Source organism: Tursiops truncatus, chromosome 7 (genome assembly GCF_011762595.2).
Source record: "Tursiops truncatus isolate mTurTru1 chromosome 7, mTurTru1.mat.Y, whole genome shotgun sequence".
In the NCBI taxonomy this organism is placed as follows: domain Eukaryota; kingdom Metazoa; phylum Chordata; class Mammalia; order Artiodactyla; family Delphinidae; genus Tursiops; species Tursiops truncatus.
Window position 1 is genome coordinate 7,799,661 of NC_047040.1, and position 22,342 is coordinate 7,822,002.

Here is a 22,342-nt window from a genome sequence, read left to right on the forward strand (position 1 = left end):
TACCCTTGGACCATCACCTTCCCTATTAACTGAGTTCTGAGTAGTAAACCAACCTTGCCTTCCTGCACCACCCGGGAAGTCCTTTAACTCATTATTTTAAAATCAATTTCTAATTAACACCAAAATCTGAATTATCTGTAGGTGTGTCGCTTTTGGGTTTTTTTTTTTCCTTTTTAGGTTTTCTATTATTTGTCTTGTCTCCTGGCATATATGGTAATTTTTTTGTTAAATGATAGACATTTTAGATGCAAAATTATAAATAGAAGATACTCTCTTCTTCTAAAGATTCACTTTTTTTTAAGCAGGCAGTTAGAATGGGGATGGATTACCCTGATGGAATCAGAAACTGAGATGACTTGAGGGTGGATTTTCTGCCTTTTTAAAGTAAATACCGGGCTTTGCTGGTGGCGCAGTGGTTAAGAATCTGCCTGCCAATGCAGGGAACACGGGTTCAAGCCCTGGTCCGGGAAGATCCCACATGCCACAGAGCAACTAAGCCCGTGTACCACAACTACTGAGCCTGCATGCCACAGCTACTGAAGCCCACGCACCTAGAGCCCATGCTCCAGAAGAGAAGCCACCACAATGAGAAGCCCGTGTACCACAACGAAGGAGCTCCCACTCGCCACAACTAGAGAAAGCCTGCGTACAGCAACGAAGACCCAATGCAGCCAAAAATAAAATAAATAAATTTAAAAAAAATTTTTAAATAAACACCATCAGCCAAATGCTTTTACTGTGGCTAAAAATTCTAGGGTACAAAATACATACAACACAATAAATGAATTATAATTCAATAACGGGTCAAGAGTTCATGGAACTTATAAAATGTAAGACTGCAAGTGCTTTGGGCAGTTCCTATATTATAGATATTCTTCCATATATATGTATACGTCCGTATACATACATGAATTTTATCTTTCTTGATTTTTCTCCTATACTAATCCTGGTCCAACTACTTACAAGTACCCTCCAACTCCCTAAAAAAATTCCCCCTGCAATGCATACAGACACATGTGCACATTCTGTGTCTCAATTCACATTAAGGATTCGAGATGATGACCTAAAGAACAAGGAAAGAGGAAGGGAGCAATACCCTTTCCCAATGCAGCTTCTCAGAAACGACAGCTGTCAGTGGAAAGCTTCAAGGCAAAATGGAAGGAAGGAAAATAAAGTGAAAGGTGATTTATTCTTTAATCAAGTTTACACCTCAAAAGGTTATTTGGTACCTCAAAAAAGGTACCAAATAACCCTAAACTGAATGAGTTTAGGGAAGGCATTTAACTTATTAATTCTAAGACAAAAATCATACTGTAAGTGTATAATACTAGGACTGGTTTTTCTTTCCCCAAATGAACTTAGCTAAAGAGACAACTTATTTTCTGCTGAAAGAACAGAATTTTCCTTTCTAATTAGAAACAGCTAAAAAGCACCGCTCACTTTTGCACTTGTTAAAGCAGTTTCCAAATGTTAAGACATTAGTTAAACCTCCTTAGGGTTCCTAAACAAAGAAACAAAAATAGGTTTTGAAAACAAGCCTCCCTGGATCCATTCAGGCCTAACAGATGATATAAACTTTCCATATGTTCCATGAGGGCAGCACACTATCTGTTATATTCTATGACATATATATTCCTTTATCTGGTGCACCACAGATGTCCAAAATAATATTTGCTGAACGAATCATCACATCAACAAGTTAAGAATAAAGGAGACACTAACAGATATATAAGTACCTCCCTGCCTTAATTTATTGTTTAAAAAAACACACCTTTAAACTACTTTTTAAATAATTTAATAATAAAAACTGATACCAATATATTTTCTAAGTTTTTTCAACCTTAACAGAAATAGCTTGAAGATGGAAGTATGAACAAAAACCCAAATTCAAGAATTTTCTGATTTAGGGACTGACTTTTCATCTGTTGCCACACATTGCCCCCTCATGAATTAAATCAATATGCTCTGGCCTGTTTAGAAATGAGTACATGAATAATGAAAAATAAATACTACAGTTTAGTCCACCTTACAAATAATCTATACCTGCAATATACAGTATTTACAAAGGAACTAGAAGAGTGCTTATCACAGAACAGGACTACAGAAATAGTATCTGCCACTTTTAGCATCATCGTATGGTGGGAGTCATTAATAATAAGCAGCACAAACAATACCCAGAAGAAAACATCAAATACCATTGGAATGTGAACAAAAATAATATAAAGGTTCTATAGTAAGGGATGAAAAACATCTGAAGATTTTTCAATTCAGTAAAACAACAACAACCTTGGGTAACAATTGTGGAGATATAAAGTAAAGGTTCCCAGAGGCTAAAACCTGTGAATCCAGTCTTGAAAGGTGAGCTGGGAAAGAGGGAGAGATATAAGCAGAAAATTGCAAGCAAAGGAAACAATGTGTGTGAAAAGAAAATGCAGGCATGCAGCTACACGGTACTTATTCAAAGACCTCCAGTCTGTGGTGCCTAAAGTCTAAGGGTACACTGAAGGTGGTCCAAGAGGGCAGAGGTCAGGTCATGGTAGGCCTTTATGTCACACGAAGGAATAAGGATGTAATTGGTAACAAAGGGCTAGATGACTCTAGTCTGAGCTAATATTCACTGAGAAATAGGTGAGCTACAGCATCTGGGCCTTGGGGAGAAAAGAGACTATCCTGGAACAATTTATTCTACAACCACACTTATTTAATTCTTTAAACCAAAGGAAAGTAAGATGAAAACAAATAAAAAACCATCTGTAAACAGTAGTGAAGAAACATTACAGAAAACATTTACAATCAACATAGTCCATCTTGGATATTCAGCGGGGATAAATTACATCCAGCTCCCATGTGCAACCAACCAGCAAACCTAACTTGATCCACGGCTGTTTTCTCCTACAATTAAATTTAGTTCTTAAGAAAACAAATTTCTGCTTTGTAAGACCACTAAGTTTAGTGAATTCACCCTGTGCTTTTTAGTCACAAAATTTTACATCAAAAGAAGCAATATCAGTCATTTTTCTCATATTGTTTGGAAACACTAAAATTGTTCAAGTATTTATTCCCCACCCACTGTATGTCAGTTATTGGGCAACTAGATACAAGGGAAAGAAAGTGAAAAAATGAAACTCACATTTTAAAAGCACCTACTTGCCAGACACTACTTGAGGTGACTATAGCTCAGAGGCCTCTGAACCTCAGGGTCAATAAGCAAAGGATCTAGAATGTGGACCCCAATCTGACTCAAAAAGCCCATGCTCCTTCCAGTATGCCATAATATAAACATAAATATGACACGATGCTTGCCCCTACCAGGTTAGACTTGGGAGGAATATATGCTTATATTCCTTAAAATGTATAGTTCCCTTTGCCTAAAACATTCTCCTCTCGCCAGAATCTTCTTTTGGCAAACTCTCCTTTTAAACTGAAATTCAAATGTCATCTATTCTAAGAAATTTTAACCAATTTCCTTAGGCAGACCTGTCCCCTCCTCTCCTCTCAGCTCTGGCATCTGTGTGCAAATCTCCTTTAAGTAATACTATGGGTGCTCTGTTTACATACCTGATTTCAGACTGATCTGCAAGTAAATCAAGGGCAGTCAAAAATGTGTTCCCCTTTGCATCTTGGCACTAGCCTAGTGCCAGGCACAAAGTGGCCAATCAAAAACTGTTGGGTAAGTAATGGATGGTGGAAATAACCCAGAGTAGCGCCAGTTTAAACTCTGAGTGTACATAACGACCTCTGTGGAAGAGAATATAAAGGAAAGACAGCTCAAGGCAGGAGAATGGGAAATGTCTACAACTGGAGGAGGAATAAGAGAAATTTAACTACAAAAGAACAGACCAAGAAGACACACACAAAACCAACTGGGCTATAGAGCTAATGGGGCATTATTACAAAAAGAGATAGAAATCAATGGTGTTAAATCACTATAGAAAGCCTAAGGAAAATGAAAACTAAGACAGTGAACAATGAAAACTGTGTAAGTCAGTGACGACCATGAAAAGAACATTAGCAGACTACTGAGTCAGAAGCCAAACTGCAGAATCCAGACCACTGCCGACAAAGGGGCAGTGGGTCCAAAAAACCTGGCTGTAGGCTTCCCTGGTGGCACAGTGGTTGAGAGTCTGCCTGCCGATGCAGGGGACACGGGTTCGTGCCCCGGTCCGGGAAGATCCCACATGCTGCGGAGCGGCTGGTCCCGTGAGCCATGGCCGCTGAGCCTGCGCGTCCGGAGCCTGTGCTCCGCAACGGGAGAGGCCACAACAGTGTGAGGCCCGCGTACCGGGGAAAAAAAAAAAAAAATTAATCTTACCAAAGTCAAGAAAACATCCAAATAAAAAAAATAATAAAATAATTCCAATTATAAATAACAAATTATTTTGATAATGTGGGTGCTTTATTCATTAAAGAATAATATATCCTTTTGATAAATTTCAAATATAGACATTTAAACAGTTTCAGACTGGTTTTGTTTAAATTTGCCTCTTCTAGTTTTTACCCCTTAAGCTTATATTATTCTTTTTCTTTTCAATACCATCTGATGCAATAGCATGTGATATGACAATGGCATAGGGCAGAAAGAATAATAATAATGCTTAAGTTATTAAAAGCTGTTTCATACTTTGGAGTGTTTCAAGATACAAAATTCTGTACATTAAAATGTTTTTTCAATATTCTGTAAGCTTACTTTTCAAAAAGACTTTTATAACATGCTGCAAACTCCTAGAATCAGGTCTCAATTAGTGATTTAGGAAAAAAAGAAGCCTGCATCATAAAAACATGTATTAAACACAGTGTAAGAGGTAATTCTTCAGGGAAAAAAAATGAATGAAACTGGAGGCTAACAAGGAATGACATGATTGTCTGAACTTAATATAAAAATGATTTCCTAAAAATGTGGGAGAAAGAGAGTTACAGAAAACTTACTGGCATAAAAACAACTCAAGATATAGATTGAAATCTTTTTTTTTTCTTTCTTTTTTCGGTTGCGTTGGGTCTTCGTTGATGCGCGTGCACTTTCTCTAGTTGCAGCGAGAGGGGGCTACTCTTTGTTGCGGTGTGTGGGCTTCTCATGCGGTGGCTTCTCTTGTTGTGGAGCACGGGCTCTAGGCACACGGGCTTCAGTAGTTGTGGCACGTGAGCTCAGTAGTTGTGGCACGTGAGCTCAGTAGTTGTGGCTCGTGGGCTCTAGAGAGCAGGCTCAGTAGTTATGGCACACAGGTTTAGTTGCTCCGCAGCATGTGGGATCTTCCCAGACCAGGGATCAAACCCATGTCCCCTGCATTGGCAGGCAGATTCTTAACCACTGTGCCACCAGGGAAGTCCCGAAATCTTTTTTCAATAAACTAATTAGTACACTTTTTCTAACTACAACTATAAGAATAATCTCTCCATCCTCCATTTGCTAGAGCTAACTGGGGAAGCAGCAGGGGGTATAAGGGGAAGTGCAGAGTCTAATTCTGCTGAAACAAGGAAATCATTACTTCAAACCTCTGAAGCCCCAACAAGTGACACTGCACTCATGACTCTCCTCCAAGATTACCTGTAATCGTGTCATATGTATCTTCCTCCTTTCTCCATAGTGCCAATGTAACTTTTATTTTAAAAGAACAGAAGAGTTAATTCTTTAATCATCCACAACAGTGCTTCTCAAAATTAAATGTTCATACAAATCACTTGGGAATCTTGTTAAAATGCAGATTCTCATTCAGTGGGTCCTGGGGTAGAGCCCGAGATTCTGTAATGTTGCTGGTACACAGACCACACTCTGAGTTGCAAAGATACAGAGTACCCCAAAAGGAATACCACACCCAACACTAAGAATGTACTGAAGAGGACAGACAGAAGGCCCCAAAGGCCCCAAAGGCTGCCAAGGCTCAACCTCTTTACTGTCAAAAGACAACAAGATCTCATCCCAAAGTATCTGAGACTAGGATGTTTACAGGCTGAGGACACTCCATCATAGTGTATAACAAACCTCATTCCACCAGTGGTTCCAGGAAAAGAAATAACCATGTACCAAGAATTGCAAAGGTATCCAGCTCATCTTGACATTCACGCAGCAAGATCTGGGTCTTCGAGTCTACAACTGGCCTTTGCCAGTACCCAGTGAGAAGGAGCCCCCAATAAGGCTGACAAGGACTTATCTCCAGCCACTACTTTTCTCCTCTCAGCCTCCACTCCAGCTAATAAACAACTTTTAGGATTTAGAGCAGGCTAGGCTCTCCTTTCCATCAAGTCTCTATTCCCTATTCTTCATATAGTTAAAACTTACTTTCCATTCGGACTTCATTTCTTCCAGAAAGCATTCCTAGATCCTATTCAGCCTAGCAGGACATCCCTATCGTGCACTCCCACAGCACTCCAGGACTTCCTCTACCACTGCTCTCACCAATTCATGTGGCTCTACTAGACTGACTTTCTCAATCCAGGCTCCGCAAGAAAAGTAAGCCCTTATACACTAAGGCATCCATTATACATAATGAATTAACTTCTCTACTTTGAACCTAGAATGGCACTATTTAAGTACCATCTTTGGGAGAATTGAGAGAACAGTTATTCAAGTCGTTTTCTATGTTCTGTGGTTTAGATGCAGAACCGGATCCCGCCTACCTCATTCTACACCACATTCCTAAGGTACGACATGATGCCCGACTCATAGTAAGCACTCAACGAAGGTTTGACAGAGGAGTTGCATGAGTGGACTAGCCCTCCCTGACCCTGCCGACAGTCTATATTCTAAACCATTTATCTCCATCATTTGTTCTATGTCCCAACCTGCTAGAAATCTCCTTGGTTCCTGACCATGAACACACTCCTCATTTGTAGCCTTATACTCATCCCTTTCAACTGATCTTTGTCACTTGCCTCAAACACTGACCTTTACCTGACCTACTACTGTCCTCCTCTACTACATCCTGTACCAATGACAATTTTTACAGCGACACAAATGGGCCTGGTTTGGCACTTAAAAAGGACTTAGTGGAAAACTACTTGTCTTCTCTCTGATCACTTCAAGCACTGATACATACTACCTACTGCTCAAGTAAATGGCAAAAAGGCCTGAAGCATAAGGGCAGAGCCCAGGGACACTGGATGAGAAACTGAATGGAGCTAGAATAAGCAGTAGTAAGGAAACAAAGTAAAGGTGGCCGTGTGCTTCCCATTCAATTTCCCCTGCTTCCAAAAAATACTACTTAGAACTTAATCTGCAAAATCTATTTCTAACCTGATCAAAAATGATCTAAAACTATGGTAAATACATACAGAATTCTTAATAGGCTGCAAGCTTAACGTTCACACATATTATTAAAGAGAAAACTCTAAAGGAAAACAAAACACAGAATCCATGCAAGCTAATTTTCAAGAACCACAAAGATAGAGACTCTAACATTGTCTGATTCAAAATCAAAAGACTCAAGAACTAAAAGCCTGAAATACTGAGACGGAGTCAAAACAGGAAAACTTTTGCCAGCATAGCTGTCCTGCTGTTTAAGGAGGAGAAGCAGGGGTCTGTGTCAAGGCTTCTATAGTTGCTTGGTTGGTTGGGCAGGAGCAAAGTCCTTCATGAGGTCTAATCATGCCTCTAGAAGAGAGGTCGGCAAACTACCACCCACAGGCCAAATCCAGCTGCTTCTGAAGATGAAGTTTTTCTGGAACAGAGCTGCTTTTGCGCTGCACTGGCAGAGTTGAGAAGTCGTGACAGAACCATGTGGCCCACAACGCCTCAAACATTTACTATCTTGTCTTTTACAGAAAGTTTGCCAACTGCTGCCCTGGAAGGTGCCTATGTTCCCCAAAACTGCCATAGGGACATCTCTCTTCTCCTGGCCAACTGTCCCCAGTGCATTTGCTTCTAAAACCTGATGTGGCTTTCTCTAGAGCACGTCCCTGTTCTACCCTCGGTTCTGTGCTCTGCATTATCGATTCATTCTCTTACCAGCCAGGGCCAACTTCTTTTAGCGTTAAATCCAGTTCTCTGTACGTTGTTCTCAAATTTGAACTTTTAATCTATGTCATGATTTTACTAATTAAATTTTAAGTAACTTGGTGTATTTCAGAAATCTTTCATAAAAATAGACTACTTTTTGAGATGGGCAAGACTCTCCATCTCAAGCTCGGCCTCTAGGAAATCTGACTTAAGATACTACATTTAGGGACTTCCCTGGTGGCGCAGTGGTTAAGAATCCGCCTGCCAATGCAGAGGACATGGGTTTGAGCCCTGGTCTGGGAAGATCTCACATGCCGCGGAGCAACTAAGCCTGTGTGCCACAACTACGGAGCCTGCACTCTAGAGCCTGCGAGCCAAAACTACTGAGTCCACGTGCCACAACTACTGAAACCAGCGTGCCTAGAGCCCGCGCTCCGCAACAAGAGAAGCCACCGCAATGAGAAGCCCACGCACCGCAACGAAGAGTAGCCCCCACTCGCTGCAACTAGAGAAAGCCCGCATGCAGCAAAGAAGACCCAACACAACCAAAAATAAATAAATAAATTGATTTTTTTTTTTTAAAAAAAGGTACTACATTTAAGTCAAGTTTTTCTCATACCCAAACAACCATCACCATCATCTTTGTGTCTTATCACTACCCTTTCATGGCCTCCTTCATGCCCCGCTTCACTCACTGGGATTTGGTTTCTGCCGTTCCTTTTCTTTCCTACTAAAACTGCTCTGAGCAGTGTCACAGATGGCTCCATGTTAGCCAAATCTAACTTCTCAGCAAAATTCCTCACTGGGTCTGTCAACAACATGGCACTGCTGACTACTTCCTCCTCATTCAAATGCTCCCTTGTCTTGGTTCCCAGCCTAACATCCTCTCCTGGTTTTCCTCCTTCCTCTCTGGCCACCACTTCTCAGTCTCCTTTACTGGATCCTCTTCCTCTCCATGCCCATTAAGTGTTGGTGTTCCTCAGACTCCATCCTCAGTGGCCATATCTCTCCATAAATCATCCCCAGACAGTTTATTCAAGTGCCACTGAGGTTACCAAAATCTCGACCTCTGGCCAAGATCTCACTCCTGAACTCCCAATGCTAATATCCAGCTGCCTCCCAGCTCTATATACCTATATGTCTTCAGGCCTCACAAACTCATTGTGTCCAAACAAACCCATCATATGTCCCTGCTCCCCTTCCTAACTTAGCAAATGGTGCCATCAACCCCTCAATTACCTGAGCCTGAAATGTAGGAGTCATCCTGCCTTCTTCCTTCTCCCTTGCCTACTACATCCAATCACCATGTTCTATCTTATTAAATAGTCTTTAAATTCATCTCCTTACAATCCACATGGCCACTGTGACTCTTATCATCACTCACTGAGACTCTCTTAAGTAACTTTCTTATCAATCTCCCACCAATTTTACCCCTTTCCTTTATGTTTTTTAATTAATTAATTTATTTTTTTTTTGGCTGCATTGGGTCTTCGTTGTTGTGCAGGCTTTCTCTAGTTGCGGCGAGCAGGGGCTACTCTTCATTGCAGTGCGCGGGCTTCTTGTGGTGGTGGCTTCTCTTGTTGCAGAGCACGGGCTCTAGACACACAGGCTTCAGTAGCTGTGGTGCTGAGGCTCAGTAGTTGTGGCTCACGGGCTCTAGAGTGCAGGCTCAGTAGTTGTGGCGCACGGGTTTAGTTGCTCCACGGCATGTGGGATCTTCCCGGACCAGGGCTCCAACCTGCGACCCCTGCGTTGGCAGGCAGATTCTTAACCACTGCGCCACCAGGGAAGTCCCTACCCCTTTCCTTTAAATTCTCTACCCTACCACCAAAATGATATTCTACTATGCAAATCTGACTACATCACCCCTCCTCAAAATTCTTCAAAGGCTCCCCCATACCTACATGATAACGACAGAACTCCTTTACACAGTATGTAGACATTTCACGATGTGAACCTCCCGACCTGCCATTTACCAGCCCGGCCTCATCTCCTGCCACTTTATATCCCTATCTTGCATTTCAAGCTCCAAAATACTAAAATAGCTATAGTTTTCCAAATCTACCATTTTCCTCTCCCTAGTTGCCTAAATTCATAAGACAATTATGTATATGCCCTAAATCATGACTAGTTTCTATAAAACATAGGATAATATATAGCTACTGAAAAATTTTTAATAAAAAATGAAAATTTTAACAATAGCAGTAGCAAGCAACAATATCAAAATACTACTGCTAATGATAAACTCTTTATGGTTTATAAATATTATCAAATAAATACCAGTACACTTCCTTAAAACTTCCTTGCCTTTCACTTACAAAAATTACACCATTAGCTTAATTTGAAGATCAACAAATTTACTTTATATTACACGCTGTACTTTAAAGCAAGAGTTACATAACTAAGGGTGATCTTAAAGACCATCTAGATCATTTTCAGGTATTTCTGAATTCTTTTTTCATTAGTGGTGATGTATTTATAGTAAATAATATAGAAATTTTTGCCTGATCTCCCTAATGACCAGTGGCATACACTTTTCAGATGGCTGGTCAGGAATGCAAAGTACAATGAATCTAATTAATCCAGTGTGATAGTCATCCGTGCAGTTCACCAGATATTTCCTGCTATCCCTACTTGCAGACAATTTGTAGAACTGTACTTCTTGGCCCTCTTGTGGTTGAGTAGGGCCAGGTGACTCATTCTGGCCAATGAGTTGTGAACAGAACTGATGAAGTCGCTTTGAGACAAAGGCATTTTAAATGTGGCCCCTCCAGGGCTCTGTTTCCTTCTGCCACAGAAAAGGGGAGTACTCCTGATGGCAGCTGTTCCATTCAGCCTGGGCTCTGGAGTGATGATCATTGAAAACAAAACCCTAGATGAGCTTGATGGGCAAAGGGCATGAGTAAGAAATAAACCACATCATTCCACAGTATAATCTTGCCTACCATACAACTGTCTAGCAATTTCCTCAAAGGAATGCATACTGAGATATCAACATTTTATGTCAACATTTTATGTCTGCTATGAGCAAATGTTATCAGTGGTAAATTCAAGAGCTGGGAATAGTAAACTTGAGTCATTATTATGATATTGGCCTAACTGTAACCCTCAGTCCTCATTTCAAAGAATAGTGGTAATATCTGACATTTCTTGAGCATTTATAATATGCCAGTATTGCTTTAAGTACTTTACCTATATTAACTCATTCCTTACAATGAATGTGAATTTCACCAAACCATCTCCATGGAGTTAAGGAGGAATGAATTAGTTTTCTAGCAAATAATCCTGAAATATTAATTGGGAGTTTCCCAGCACAAATAAGCTACTCTATCCTTAAATGATACATTCCTTATTTCAGACATTTCAATTTGAATTACAGAGATCTGAAGGCATGTTTAAAGCAGGCAAGAACCTGATGTATTTGATCCTAGAGCTGGCAATAAAGAAGAAGAAAAGATGATTGTTAAAAATAGGTTTGTGTATATAACAATTTTGGGAAAATCTGATCATGGTAGTAGATATACCTTACCTACCATACTGTTATGGGTGGAGGCTCCAAAGACCTTGCTCTCCAAGATTAAGTACCTTCCAAGTCTTTTTTGGGCCTGCCATGCAGGCCAAGAAACCAAACAGTTCTAAGAAATCCAAATTCCACTGGAATTGAGAGCAATCCAAAATGATAGTGGTTATATAAGAGATTGGATTAAATATAATCTAGTATGATGGGTGCATATTTAAAGAAGAACTTGGAAGACAAAACTTTAAAACAATCATTTGAAGGAAAAGTTAGTTGTCAAAGGAAACAATTTACTGTACTAGACCAATTTCATGTGACCATAAGAAGGTTTGGAATAGCCTTTGAAAGTTAGGGATTAAATGTGCACTTTGATTTTTGTTTGTTTAATTTAGAACAAGAGTAGTTACTCCTATCAGCACTTCCTTTATTCTTTTAAACTCAAGTTCTTTCTGTGCTAATCTCTTCCAAAATGTCCATCCATACTTCTACTATTCCCTTGCTGAAGTATTAGCATTCTGCATAAAAATAAGTTTTCTTAGGAACTGTACAATAGACATGTTAGAAAACATAGAATAATTGCCCTTGCTTTTCCATCCTTCTTAATTCATGTATAAACTTTACTCTGTTGTAAATTAAGTAAAATAATCCTGTCCCAAGAGAAATTTAGACTTAGCTAACAAAGTGCTTGGTTGATTTATTCCCAAGTACAATGCAGGTATTCAACAAATACCTGGGTGATAAATGAATAACATTATAATTTTCCATTGGGTATCCATATATCAAATATATTCCAGTCTGTCTTACTATATTTTAAATATTCAGACAGAAGAATATAGAAGCTAAGTTCCAATGAGAAGAAATTTCACTTGAAATCCACTCCTGACTCTTCAGCTAGTCAGCTTCTGTTTCACAGTTTCACCTGATTTTAATTTTAATACGCTCTTATCAGCTTCCTGTACTCTGATTTTCTCTGGGCCACTCACTATGGCTGCATCAACTAAGCTACTCACCCTAGTTTCCAATCAAGCAAAGAAGTTAATATTTAAACAGCTTTGGCTCCTCTTATCAGAGGGCTTAGCTTTAACCCAACCCCCAGATCCAAGATACCAGAGCTGAATTCTGGGTTCCCAAATCTCCTTTGGTACAGCCAAAGAAGGCCCAGAGTTCTGGCTTTCAAGGTTGGTCTTCTGCTTTGGTTCTTGCTCCCAGTACCACTCTAGCCAATTCTCCTAGCTCAGGGATTAAATCCTATCCTTGACTCCCAGCCTAGTGGCTGCCTCCAACAGTCTGTTTGTAATAAGATGGTCTCACATCTCTGGAATTAGAACCCTGTCCCAAAGTCCCAGAAGAAGGCACCCTCTATATGACAAATGCCTACCTGCCTTCTGAATACTTGTGTCACATGTCCCATGAATTTGAGATCTGCTGCCAACAAGCCAGAATGGCATCTGAGTCTATAACCTCTTTGATTCTATGTCTTGTCCAGCGGGCTGTAGCTCATGGTTTCACTTTATAATTGGGTTAGCTCTCTCGGTTTCGATCTATTATGTAGGGCAGATGTCTGGTAAGACACATTCCCAATACTTGCCTCCCTAATGCCCTGGGGTAGCTTTCATATCTCTCTAGCCTTAGGATACAACCACTCAGTTCACTCGAATTCTAATTAATTGTTTCTAAATTGTTTGTCTTCTAAGAATAATACTGGGAGCTACTAAGTAAAAGATTTTAAAATTCTTTTAAAAATTAAAAATATATATAGATATATATAAAGCTACTAAGTAAAAGATTTTTTTAATTTTTTAAAAATTAACTGAAATACTAGATCAAGACCAGTAAAACTCATAATAAAAAGATACTATATGCTGCTTAAAAAAAAAAAAAAAGAATACTGGGCCTTTGGTCGTTTCAATTGATAAAGTCATCTTCTTTACCCATGATGGCAACTCAGGATACTGCCTAATGCTAAATCATGTATTATTATTTTCTGGATTTATGTTGATTTTTATGATACCTGACAATATCTATCTACAGATCAAATAACTCTCTCCTTTGCACCTCTGGAATAACAAATAGCAATGAGGTCATGACATGAAGAGATGTGAATTTGAATCCCAACACTGTCACTCCCTAGTTGTATTTATTTGTTCCCTAAATAAGTAGTATGCTTAAGCTAAACCGCAGGTTTCCCATTCACGAAACTGGGATAGAGATAAAAGCAGACTAAAGAATGGTGTGAGGCACTAAATACAGTTCCTGGTACACAGTTAGCACTAAAAAGTTAGCAATCAGCAGCAGCATCCAGAGTCTACATACACTTAATTGCAATGTACTATAGTATTTGATTTTTAAGAGAAGAAAAATAATAGGATGAATTTATTATAGTTTAAAAAAAGATAAAGGACAAGGTTGTTGATGATTATGGAAGATGAACTTGGTGGGAAAAAGAAAAGAAAATGGAAGAGGTGGGGCTAAGATCAAATACATGACAATTAGACGAGTTTACAAAGAGCAGGATACTGTGAGCTTCAGTAAAAGGGGGTCAGGATGTTAGTCTTCCTAGAGGGGGGGATCTTGGTAACAATTAGCAATTCCCTGCTTATGCCAGTGTCTAAGAGAGCTGGTTGAGGGGCTGCAGCACTCAGCCAACTGCATGGCAGAAAGACAGACCCTTACTTCATATGTTCCTCCCTGAAAGTGGAAATTTTCACCACCCTCTCCTGCCAAATAATTCTCAGCCCTAAACAAATCATTCTCATCCTAAAACAAACCCAAACCTCTCTTCTTCTCCATTCCCATCTTCCAAACCATAGTTCAAATGGAACCCCTTCTATGAAACCTTCCCAAATTCTCTCAGTTTAGTGCTCGCATAACAACATGTATTTCTCTATCGTACAAACCATACAACTGTTCCCATCCCTCTTCCAACCAGCCTACAAGCACCTTAAGAGCAAAGCATGTGACCTATTTGAGTTTGTACCTCCATCATCTAGCACAGGGCAGGAGGGGTGGAGGATGAAAAGCCACCAGGTACCCTGAACTGTTCCAGGCAGAATCATCAAGATCAATGGCTTCTAACCATTTGGGGACACATCCATCCACGCTGAAAACCTGAGGAAAGCCACAAACCCTCAGGCTATAAAAATACATACACACACCCTCACAGAAAAAAAAAAAAGAGCAAAAAAAACAAACATAAGGAAAGGAAAGAACATTAAGCTAAGTCAAGACATATGGATTCTACTCCGTTTCCCAAAACTCCAAGTTCTCAAACAAGTCGCTTAATTTCCAAATTGACGAAGTAAAGAAACTATCATTCGCCTCAAGAATCCTTCATTAAATGACTGTAATAAAAATTACATATAAATACTAAAAGCATGGAGGAATTCTGAAATTATAATTGTTATATAAGAGCAAATTATTTTTTATTATTGCCTCACAGCCTGATACTTCTACAGCTATCTATTTTGCCAAAAAACATGCTGTGAAATAAATTGACTATTTACTACTACAGCTAAAAGAACTGTTGTTTACATACCCAAGAGGGGTGAGCGCAACAAGAATAGAGAAGCAAAGATGAATAATCCAATTAATTCGCATTTGCTCACACCATTGACAACAGATTCCTTTGATAACAATATGCTTTTGTACTAACAAACCTGTAATACAATTGGCCAGTATGCTCTGAGATGTTTATATTCTACATGTCAGGGATTCTTGATGACAGTCTGAATATTCTCTTCTCCCTAGTTTGACCCTGTCACCAACAACTGTCACAGGTGGGCTATAGCCGACAGAGCTCCCCTCTTCAGAATGGGAAGCTGTGAAATACTTATTCCAATGAGGCCTAAGAGACATACTTAATGGGGCTGACTTTAATATAAAAAGCAGTTGTCAGGCAGCCACTGTGAACACCTTCAGGAACACCACAGAAACGGAACAAGTATGGAACCTTGAGCCACTCTACATTTCAAATCTTCTGAAAGCCGAAGAGGGCCTATATACATACCAAGGCAGCCCCTCTGTCATCACCCCGACTCTACTTCTACCAGCAACACAAAGGGTAGGGTTCTCCTTGCCAGTCTAGGCCTTTCTCTATATCCATTCCAATCCTTGCTCAAAAGGATGTCATTAATAATAAGAGGCTCAGGATCCAGTCTCTCAGGGGGACATCATGGCCCAGCCACAAGTGTTAAGGTTCACATTTCTTCCTCAACTATCTTCCCACCAACCAAGTCTCAGATCCTGGGCCCAGAGAGTTCATCCCCAAGTTCCCTAGCTGCTTCTTTCTTCTTTTCTCCTGATTCACATATTATAGGCTTGTTATTCAAAGGATGGTTCCAGAACCCGTAGCACCAATGTTGACTAGGGACTTGTTAGAAATGCACGATTTCGGGCACCACCTCAGATCTACTAAATTATACTTTGCATTTCAACAAAGTCCCCAGGTGAATCATTTGCAAGTTAGAGACAAGCACTGGCCTACAGGATTGGCCTCAATTCTAATGAGGTATCCTCACATCCATCTTTCTCTGACAAAAAACAGCTACTCTCAGCTTTGTTCTGCACACCTCCTTCATGAATATCACCTCCTCTCCAGACTCCTCAATACTAATACTAATACTGGTCTTCTGAGTCCCTCTATTTCCCTCTACCCATCTGCCTAGAAACCCCAGCACTGCCCATTCCTGTACAGGACAGTGACTGCTATGATTCTTGATGAGGTGCCTGGCCCACCTGCCAGTAGCTCTGATGGAAGTCTCCAAAACCAAGTGGGCTCCAAAGTTCCTTTTTCTGTGCTGATTCAGGAGTCTTAGGCATTGGTAAGAAAACCATCAGAGGCTTTTCTACAATTAAGCTCTAGCACCATTTCTGAGGTCCCAGCCAATACCCAGCACCCAAGATTTAGGGACTTAGCCTACTTTTCTTTTGACTTGAAAGATGCCATGGTCCACTCTAGCCTCTGCAATATTTCTCTCCACAAGACTGACTATTAAAGAGATTCAGATTGGACAACACAGAGGATAAACAGGGACTCTTTACATTTTAAGAAGTGTACTGCTCGGGACTTCGCTGGCAGCCCAGTAGTTAAGACTTTGCCTTCCAATGCAGGGGGTGCAGGTTCGAGCCCTGGTTGGGGAGCTAAGATCCCACATTCCTCATGGCCAAAAAACCAAAACATAATACAGAAGCAATATTGTAACAAATTCAATAAAGACTTTAAAACTGGTCCACATCAAAAAAATCTTAAAAAAAAAAAAGTGTACTGCTAACTGGAAAGTTGTTTTTACACTTGGGGGAATGCAGAAATAATACAGGCAGAACATTACAAATTACAGCTAAAAGGATTTCATCCAAAGTTCCTGACTCTAGCCTCTTTGGTCTGGGCTTCCTATGCTTAATCCTGAGAACATATTTCACTAAACATCCTCCTCCTCCTTGCTTAAGGGCTAGGATTTTGTTTGGAATTATGCTTAATCTACAGATCAATTTGAATAGAATTGGCAGTTTAACAATACTGAGTCTTTTAATTCATGAACACAGTATTTCTCACCATTTACTGAGGCCTTATTTAATTTCTCTCAATAATGTTTTATAGTCTTACACACCTTTGGTCACATTTAACCCTAAGTATTTCATATTTTTCATCCTATTAAAAATGGTACTTTAAGAAAGTTTTCAACTTCTAATTTTTCATTGCTACTATATAGAAATACAATGGGTTTTTGTATATCAGCCTCTGTCCTTCAGCCTTGCTAAGCTCACTTATTAGTTCTAGTAGCTTTTCTTGTAAATTCCTTAGGTTTTTATACATAGAAGATCACACAGTCTGAGAATAAGGAAGGTTTTCCTTCATCCTTTCCGATCTAAATGTTTTTTTCTATTGCTTTATCATACTGACTAGAATCTCCAGTATGATGTTGAATAAAAGGAATGAGAAGGGACAGTCTTACCTCATTCCCAATAGTAGAAAAAAAAATTCACTCTTTCACCATTAAGAATAATGTTAGTTATAAGTATCTCCTAGGTATTCTTCATCAGACTGAAGAAGTCCTCTTCTATTGCTAGTCTACTATGAGTTTTTATCATGAATGGTTGTGGACTTCTGTCAAATATATTTTCTGCATCTATCAAAATGATGGCATTTGATTTAAATATGGGGTTAACTTTAGCCTGTTAATATGGTGAATTACACCAAATTGCTTTTCAGATATTAAACCAGCCTTGCACTCCTGAGATAAACCCCACTTGCTCATGTTGTATTAGCCTTTTAATACATTGCTGGATTTTATTTGTTAATATTTTGTTGAGGACTTTTTCACCCATGTTTGTGAGGAGTACTGGTCTGTAGCTTTCTTTTCTTAAAATGTCCATTCCTGGTTTTGGTATTAGGGCAATGCTGGCCTCATAGAATGAGTTGGAAAAGGTATCCTTCTCTTGTTTTTCCTGTAAGCGTTTTTGTAAAATCAGGACTATTTCTTCCTTAAATGTTTAGTGGAATTCATCAGTAAGTGAAACCATCTAGGCTCCATATACTTTCAAGATCTCTATTAAAATGTTTAAAAAGAAATTAAGGGCTTCCCTAGTGGCACAGCGGTTGGGAGTCCACCTGCCGATGCAGGGGACGCAGGTTCGTGCCCTGGTCCGGGAAGATCCCACATGGCATGGAGCAGCTGGGCCCGTGAGCCATGGCTGCTGAGCCTGCGCGTCCGGAGCCTGTGCTCCGCAACGGGAGAGGCCACGACAGCGAGAGGCCCACGTACCGCAAAAAAAAAAAAGAAATTAACACTTAACACAGCCATTCCATTAACTCTTTAACCAGTCAATACCTCATACCTGCTCTGGTCAGCTCTAGATCCATCTGTCTTGCTAAACACTCTTCTATTTCTTTCTAGTCTATCCATTCTCACCCCTTAAGTAGAAGGGATCCATCATCTTTTCTGTTCCTTGGCTTATCTTTACTATAATGCTGCCTATTTACTCTCTCTATGACCTCTAGGAATACTTCCTTTGGTTTGACCAGACCCTAATGCATTCTTCCTGTCATCTTAAACCCAGTCAACACTGCTAGATGATGCTTTCAGGAAAAGAGGAAATGACCTAAATCAACCTATGTTCCTAGGACCTGGAGCCAACCCTTAGCTGTGTTTTCAAGACTCAAGTAAGGAGACTATCCACAATTGTCAGCAACTAGGGATGGGAGTTGGGGGGAGGTGAAGAGGTAGATCTGGACTAGGATAATTCACTCTTGTAAAACACTCTGCACTTAACTTCGCAGCATTAATCAAAATTTTCCTTAAATTTGTGTAAGTGTGAGTAGCATCTGTCTCTTCCTACCTGCACTCCCTACCAGACTAAAAGCTCCATGAGGGCAACAACTATGTCCATCTTGAGCATTAATGATTTCCGTGCACCCTACAAATTCCTGACACATAGGTCTTACTCAATTACTATAGCCCTATCAGATAAAAAGAAGAATTTAGTTTCTGCCTCAACAAAGCTCTGAGATAAGGTAGTACTTCCCACATTTCTGGAAAAAATTAATAATAAAAACTTGAGCTGCTACCATGGGTCAGGCACTATTCTAAGATTTCTCCATATATTCTCATTTAATCCTATGACAAACCTACGAAGTAGGTACTATGATTATTCTCATTCTACAGATGAGGTATTTGAAGCACAGAGAGGCTGTATAATTCACCCAAGGTTATACAGATGACTGGCAAAGATGAGCTTCAAACCCAAGTAGCCTAGCCTAAAAGTCCACTCTATTAATCACTCTGCTGTAATACCTCTCACTGAAGAGGATACCAAATTCTTGAGTAGCAATAAATTGAGCCAAATAAAATAAAAGATATGATATAAAGAATACTAGGGGGACTTCCCTGGTGGCACAGTGCTTGGGAGTCTGCCTGCTGGTGCAGGGGACGCAGGTTCGAGCCCTGGTCTGGGAGGATCCCACGTGGCACAGAGCAGCTGGGCCCATATGCCTCAACTACTAAGCCTGCATTCTGGGGCCCACAAGCCACAACTACTGAAGCCCACGCGCCTAGAGCCCATGCTCGGCAACAAGAGAAGCCACCGCAATGAGAAGCCCGCGCACAGCAACGAAGAATAAACCTCACGCACCGCAACTAGAGAAAGCCCGCACACAGGAATGAAGACCCAATGCAGCCAAAAATAAATAAATAAATGAAAAAAAAAAAGAATACTAGGAATCATGCAGCTCAATATTAAAAAAACAAACAACCTAATCAAAAAATGGGCAGAAGACCTAAATAGACATTTCTCCAAAGAAGACATACAGATGGCCAAGAGGCACATGAAAAGATGCTCAACATCACTAATTATTAGAGAAATGCAAATCAAAACTACAATGAGGTATCACCTCACACCGGTTAGAATGGGCATCATCAGAAAATCTACAAACAACAAATGCTGGAGAGGGTGTGGAGAAAAGGGAACCCTCTTGCACTGTTGATGGGAATGTAAATTGATACAGCCACTATGGAGAACAATATGGAGGTTCCTTAAAAAACTAAAAGTAGAATTACCATATGACCCAGCAATCCCACTACTGGGCAAATACTCAGAGAAAACCATAATTCAAAAAGACACATGCACCCCAATGTTCACTGCAGCACTATTTACAATAGCCAGCTCATGGAAGCAACCTAAATGCCCATCAACAGATAAATGGATAAAGAAGATGTGGTACATATATACAATGGAATATTACTCAGCCATAAAAAGGAATGAAATTGGGTCATTTTGTAGAGATGTGGATGGACCTAGAGTCTGTCATACAGAGTGAAGTAAGTCAGAAAGAGAAAAACAAACATCGTATATTAACGCATATATGTGGAACCTAGAAAAATGGTACAGATGAACCAGGTTGCAAGGCAGAAATAGAGACACAGATGTAGAGAACAAACGTATGGATACCACAGGGGGAAAGAGGGCGGGGGTGGGGGTAGGTGGTGGTGGTGGGATGAATTGGGAGATTGGGATTGACGTATATACACTAATATGTATAAAACAGATAATAAGAAACTGCTGTATAAAGAAAATAAAATAAAATTCAAAAAAAGAAAAGAATACTAGGAAGAAAAATTCAGACTTAGATATACAAGTTACCAGTTTTATTTGACAATTCAAAGAAACTGTTGCTATGAATCATTCTAGTGCCTGATCCTTATTTAAAACAATAGTCAAAACAAAACCAAATCCTCCTTTTCAGTTGACAGACACAGATGGAGACTAAAACCCAGAATATTCTCATGTTAAAAACATTTTCGTCTGCTACCAAATTTCTGTTTTATAAAAATACACAGTCTATTTTTATCTGCCACGAGAAGTCCAATTACCAAACTGGACATCACAGAACTAGATATGTGTTGCCTGGGTTCTCCAGGAGAGGCAGCAGGAATATGTGAAGACTGCACCATCCTTATGGCTTTGTCTTTCTAGTTCTCCCAGCATTAAATGTGGGATATTAATACGTATCAGGTTTGAATGTCCCCTGCAAGCTTTTTTTCTATCCTAAAAATTACCAGAAACCAATGCAAAGCATGTGACAGGGAAGACAGATCATAGGGGAGGGAACAAGGTGAACCGAAATCATTAAATGTCTGCGCACCCAATGCTTCTATGTCCCAAGAATTCTGTGGTCTGCTTCTGAGGCAACCAAGGGCCTTAGGGGTCTGTGACTGTTTCAGTTAATGATGTCTCACTGATGCACTACTGCAAAAGGCCCTGAGAAGTCTACAGTTATAAAAGGAAAATTTAACTCACCTTCCACTGCTCCTCTGGAAGCAGATTCACAACCACCAGGTCCCCATTCAAGGCTCTATTACGAGCAACAACCCCATCAATAAAAATGTCTCGATCACCATCCTAGGTTGGAGAAGGAAATAAAGTAGTCAGTTTACCAAGGCTTGGAACCAAAAGTTACTTCCTTGGTTTGAAAACTGTAGACTCTACAATCTGTCCACTGAGTTAACAGGAACACTAGTATTTAACCACAAACAGACCTAGAGGAAGCTCAGGCTCTTTGGAACTAATAGAAATGGTGATGAACACAGAAGAACAGGTTAACATAATACTAAAAAATCACCAAATAAGAGAAGATCTACTGTAGACAGGCCAAACCAAACAAACAAAAATACATAAAGCAGAAAACGAGGAGCTTCTCTGGTGGCGCAGTGGTTGAGAGTCCGCCCGCGGATGCAGGGGACACGGGTTCGTGCCCCAGCCCGGGAGGATCCCACATGCCGTGGAGCGGCTGGGCCCGTGAGCCATGGCCACTGATCCTGCGCGTCCGGAGCCTGTGCTCTGCAGCGGGAGCGGCCGCAGCAGTGAGAGGCCCGCCTACCGCAAAAAAAAAAAAAAAAGGAAGAAAACGAGGACTGCATGCTTTCATAACTGAAATGAGAAAGAAGTAAGTTACCCTTTTTTGTTTTAAATAAAATAAAGCATGATGGTACCTTTTGTACATGACTGAATTTTTGTAAGGGAAAGGTAAAAAGTAGACAATTTGCAAGAAAACACAAGAACAACAACACATTGATATAATCCCCAAAGAAAATCAACCAAGGGCAGGAGCAACAACCAGCTCCAGAAGTTGGGTTCTCTAGGAGAAAACCAGCAAAGTCACACTCCCCCCAAAGAAGTGGCAGAGAGAGCAATGTGGTTTGTCTGTTTGTTTTCTAACTGAAGTATAGTTGATTTACAATACTGTGTTAGTTTCAGGTGTGCAGCATAGTGATTCAGTTATTTTTTTTCAGATTATATTCCATTATAGGTTATTACAAGATATTGAATATAATTCTCTGTACTATACAGTAAATCTTGTTTGCTTATCTATTTTATGTATAGTAGTTTGTATCTGTTAATTC

The 22,342-nt window shown here is 40.0% G+C and overlaps 1 protein-coding gene across 17 annotated transcripts in view; it reads right to left on the reverse strand.

Annotated features, from left to right (window-relative positions):
- The window catches only part of DIS3L2 (DIS3 like 3'-5' exoribonuclease 2), a 373,682-nt gene that overhangs the window by 278,990 nt on the left and 72,350 nt on the right, over positions 1–22,342 (reverse strand). For 16 of the 17 annotated variants that reach the window (XR_012332932.1, XR_002173993.3, XR_002173994.3 and 13 more), the window contains exon 5: positions 21,240–21,341. The exons of the other annotated variant lie outside the window; for it this stretch is intronic. Coding sequence is in view for 13 of the 16 variants with exons in the window: in XM_033859543.2 (XP_033715434.1) it covers positions 21,240–21,341 (102 nt within the window). In the remaining 3 variants the exon portion in view is untranslated. The remainder of the gene's footprint in view (positions 1–21,239; positions 21,342–22,342) is intronic. 17 annotated transcript variants of the gene reach the window in all.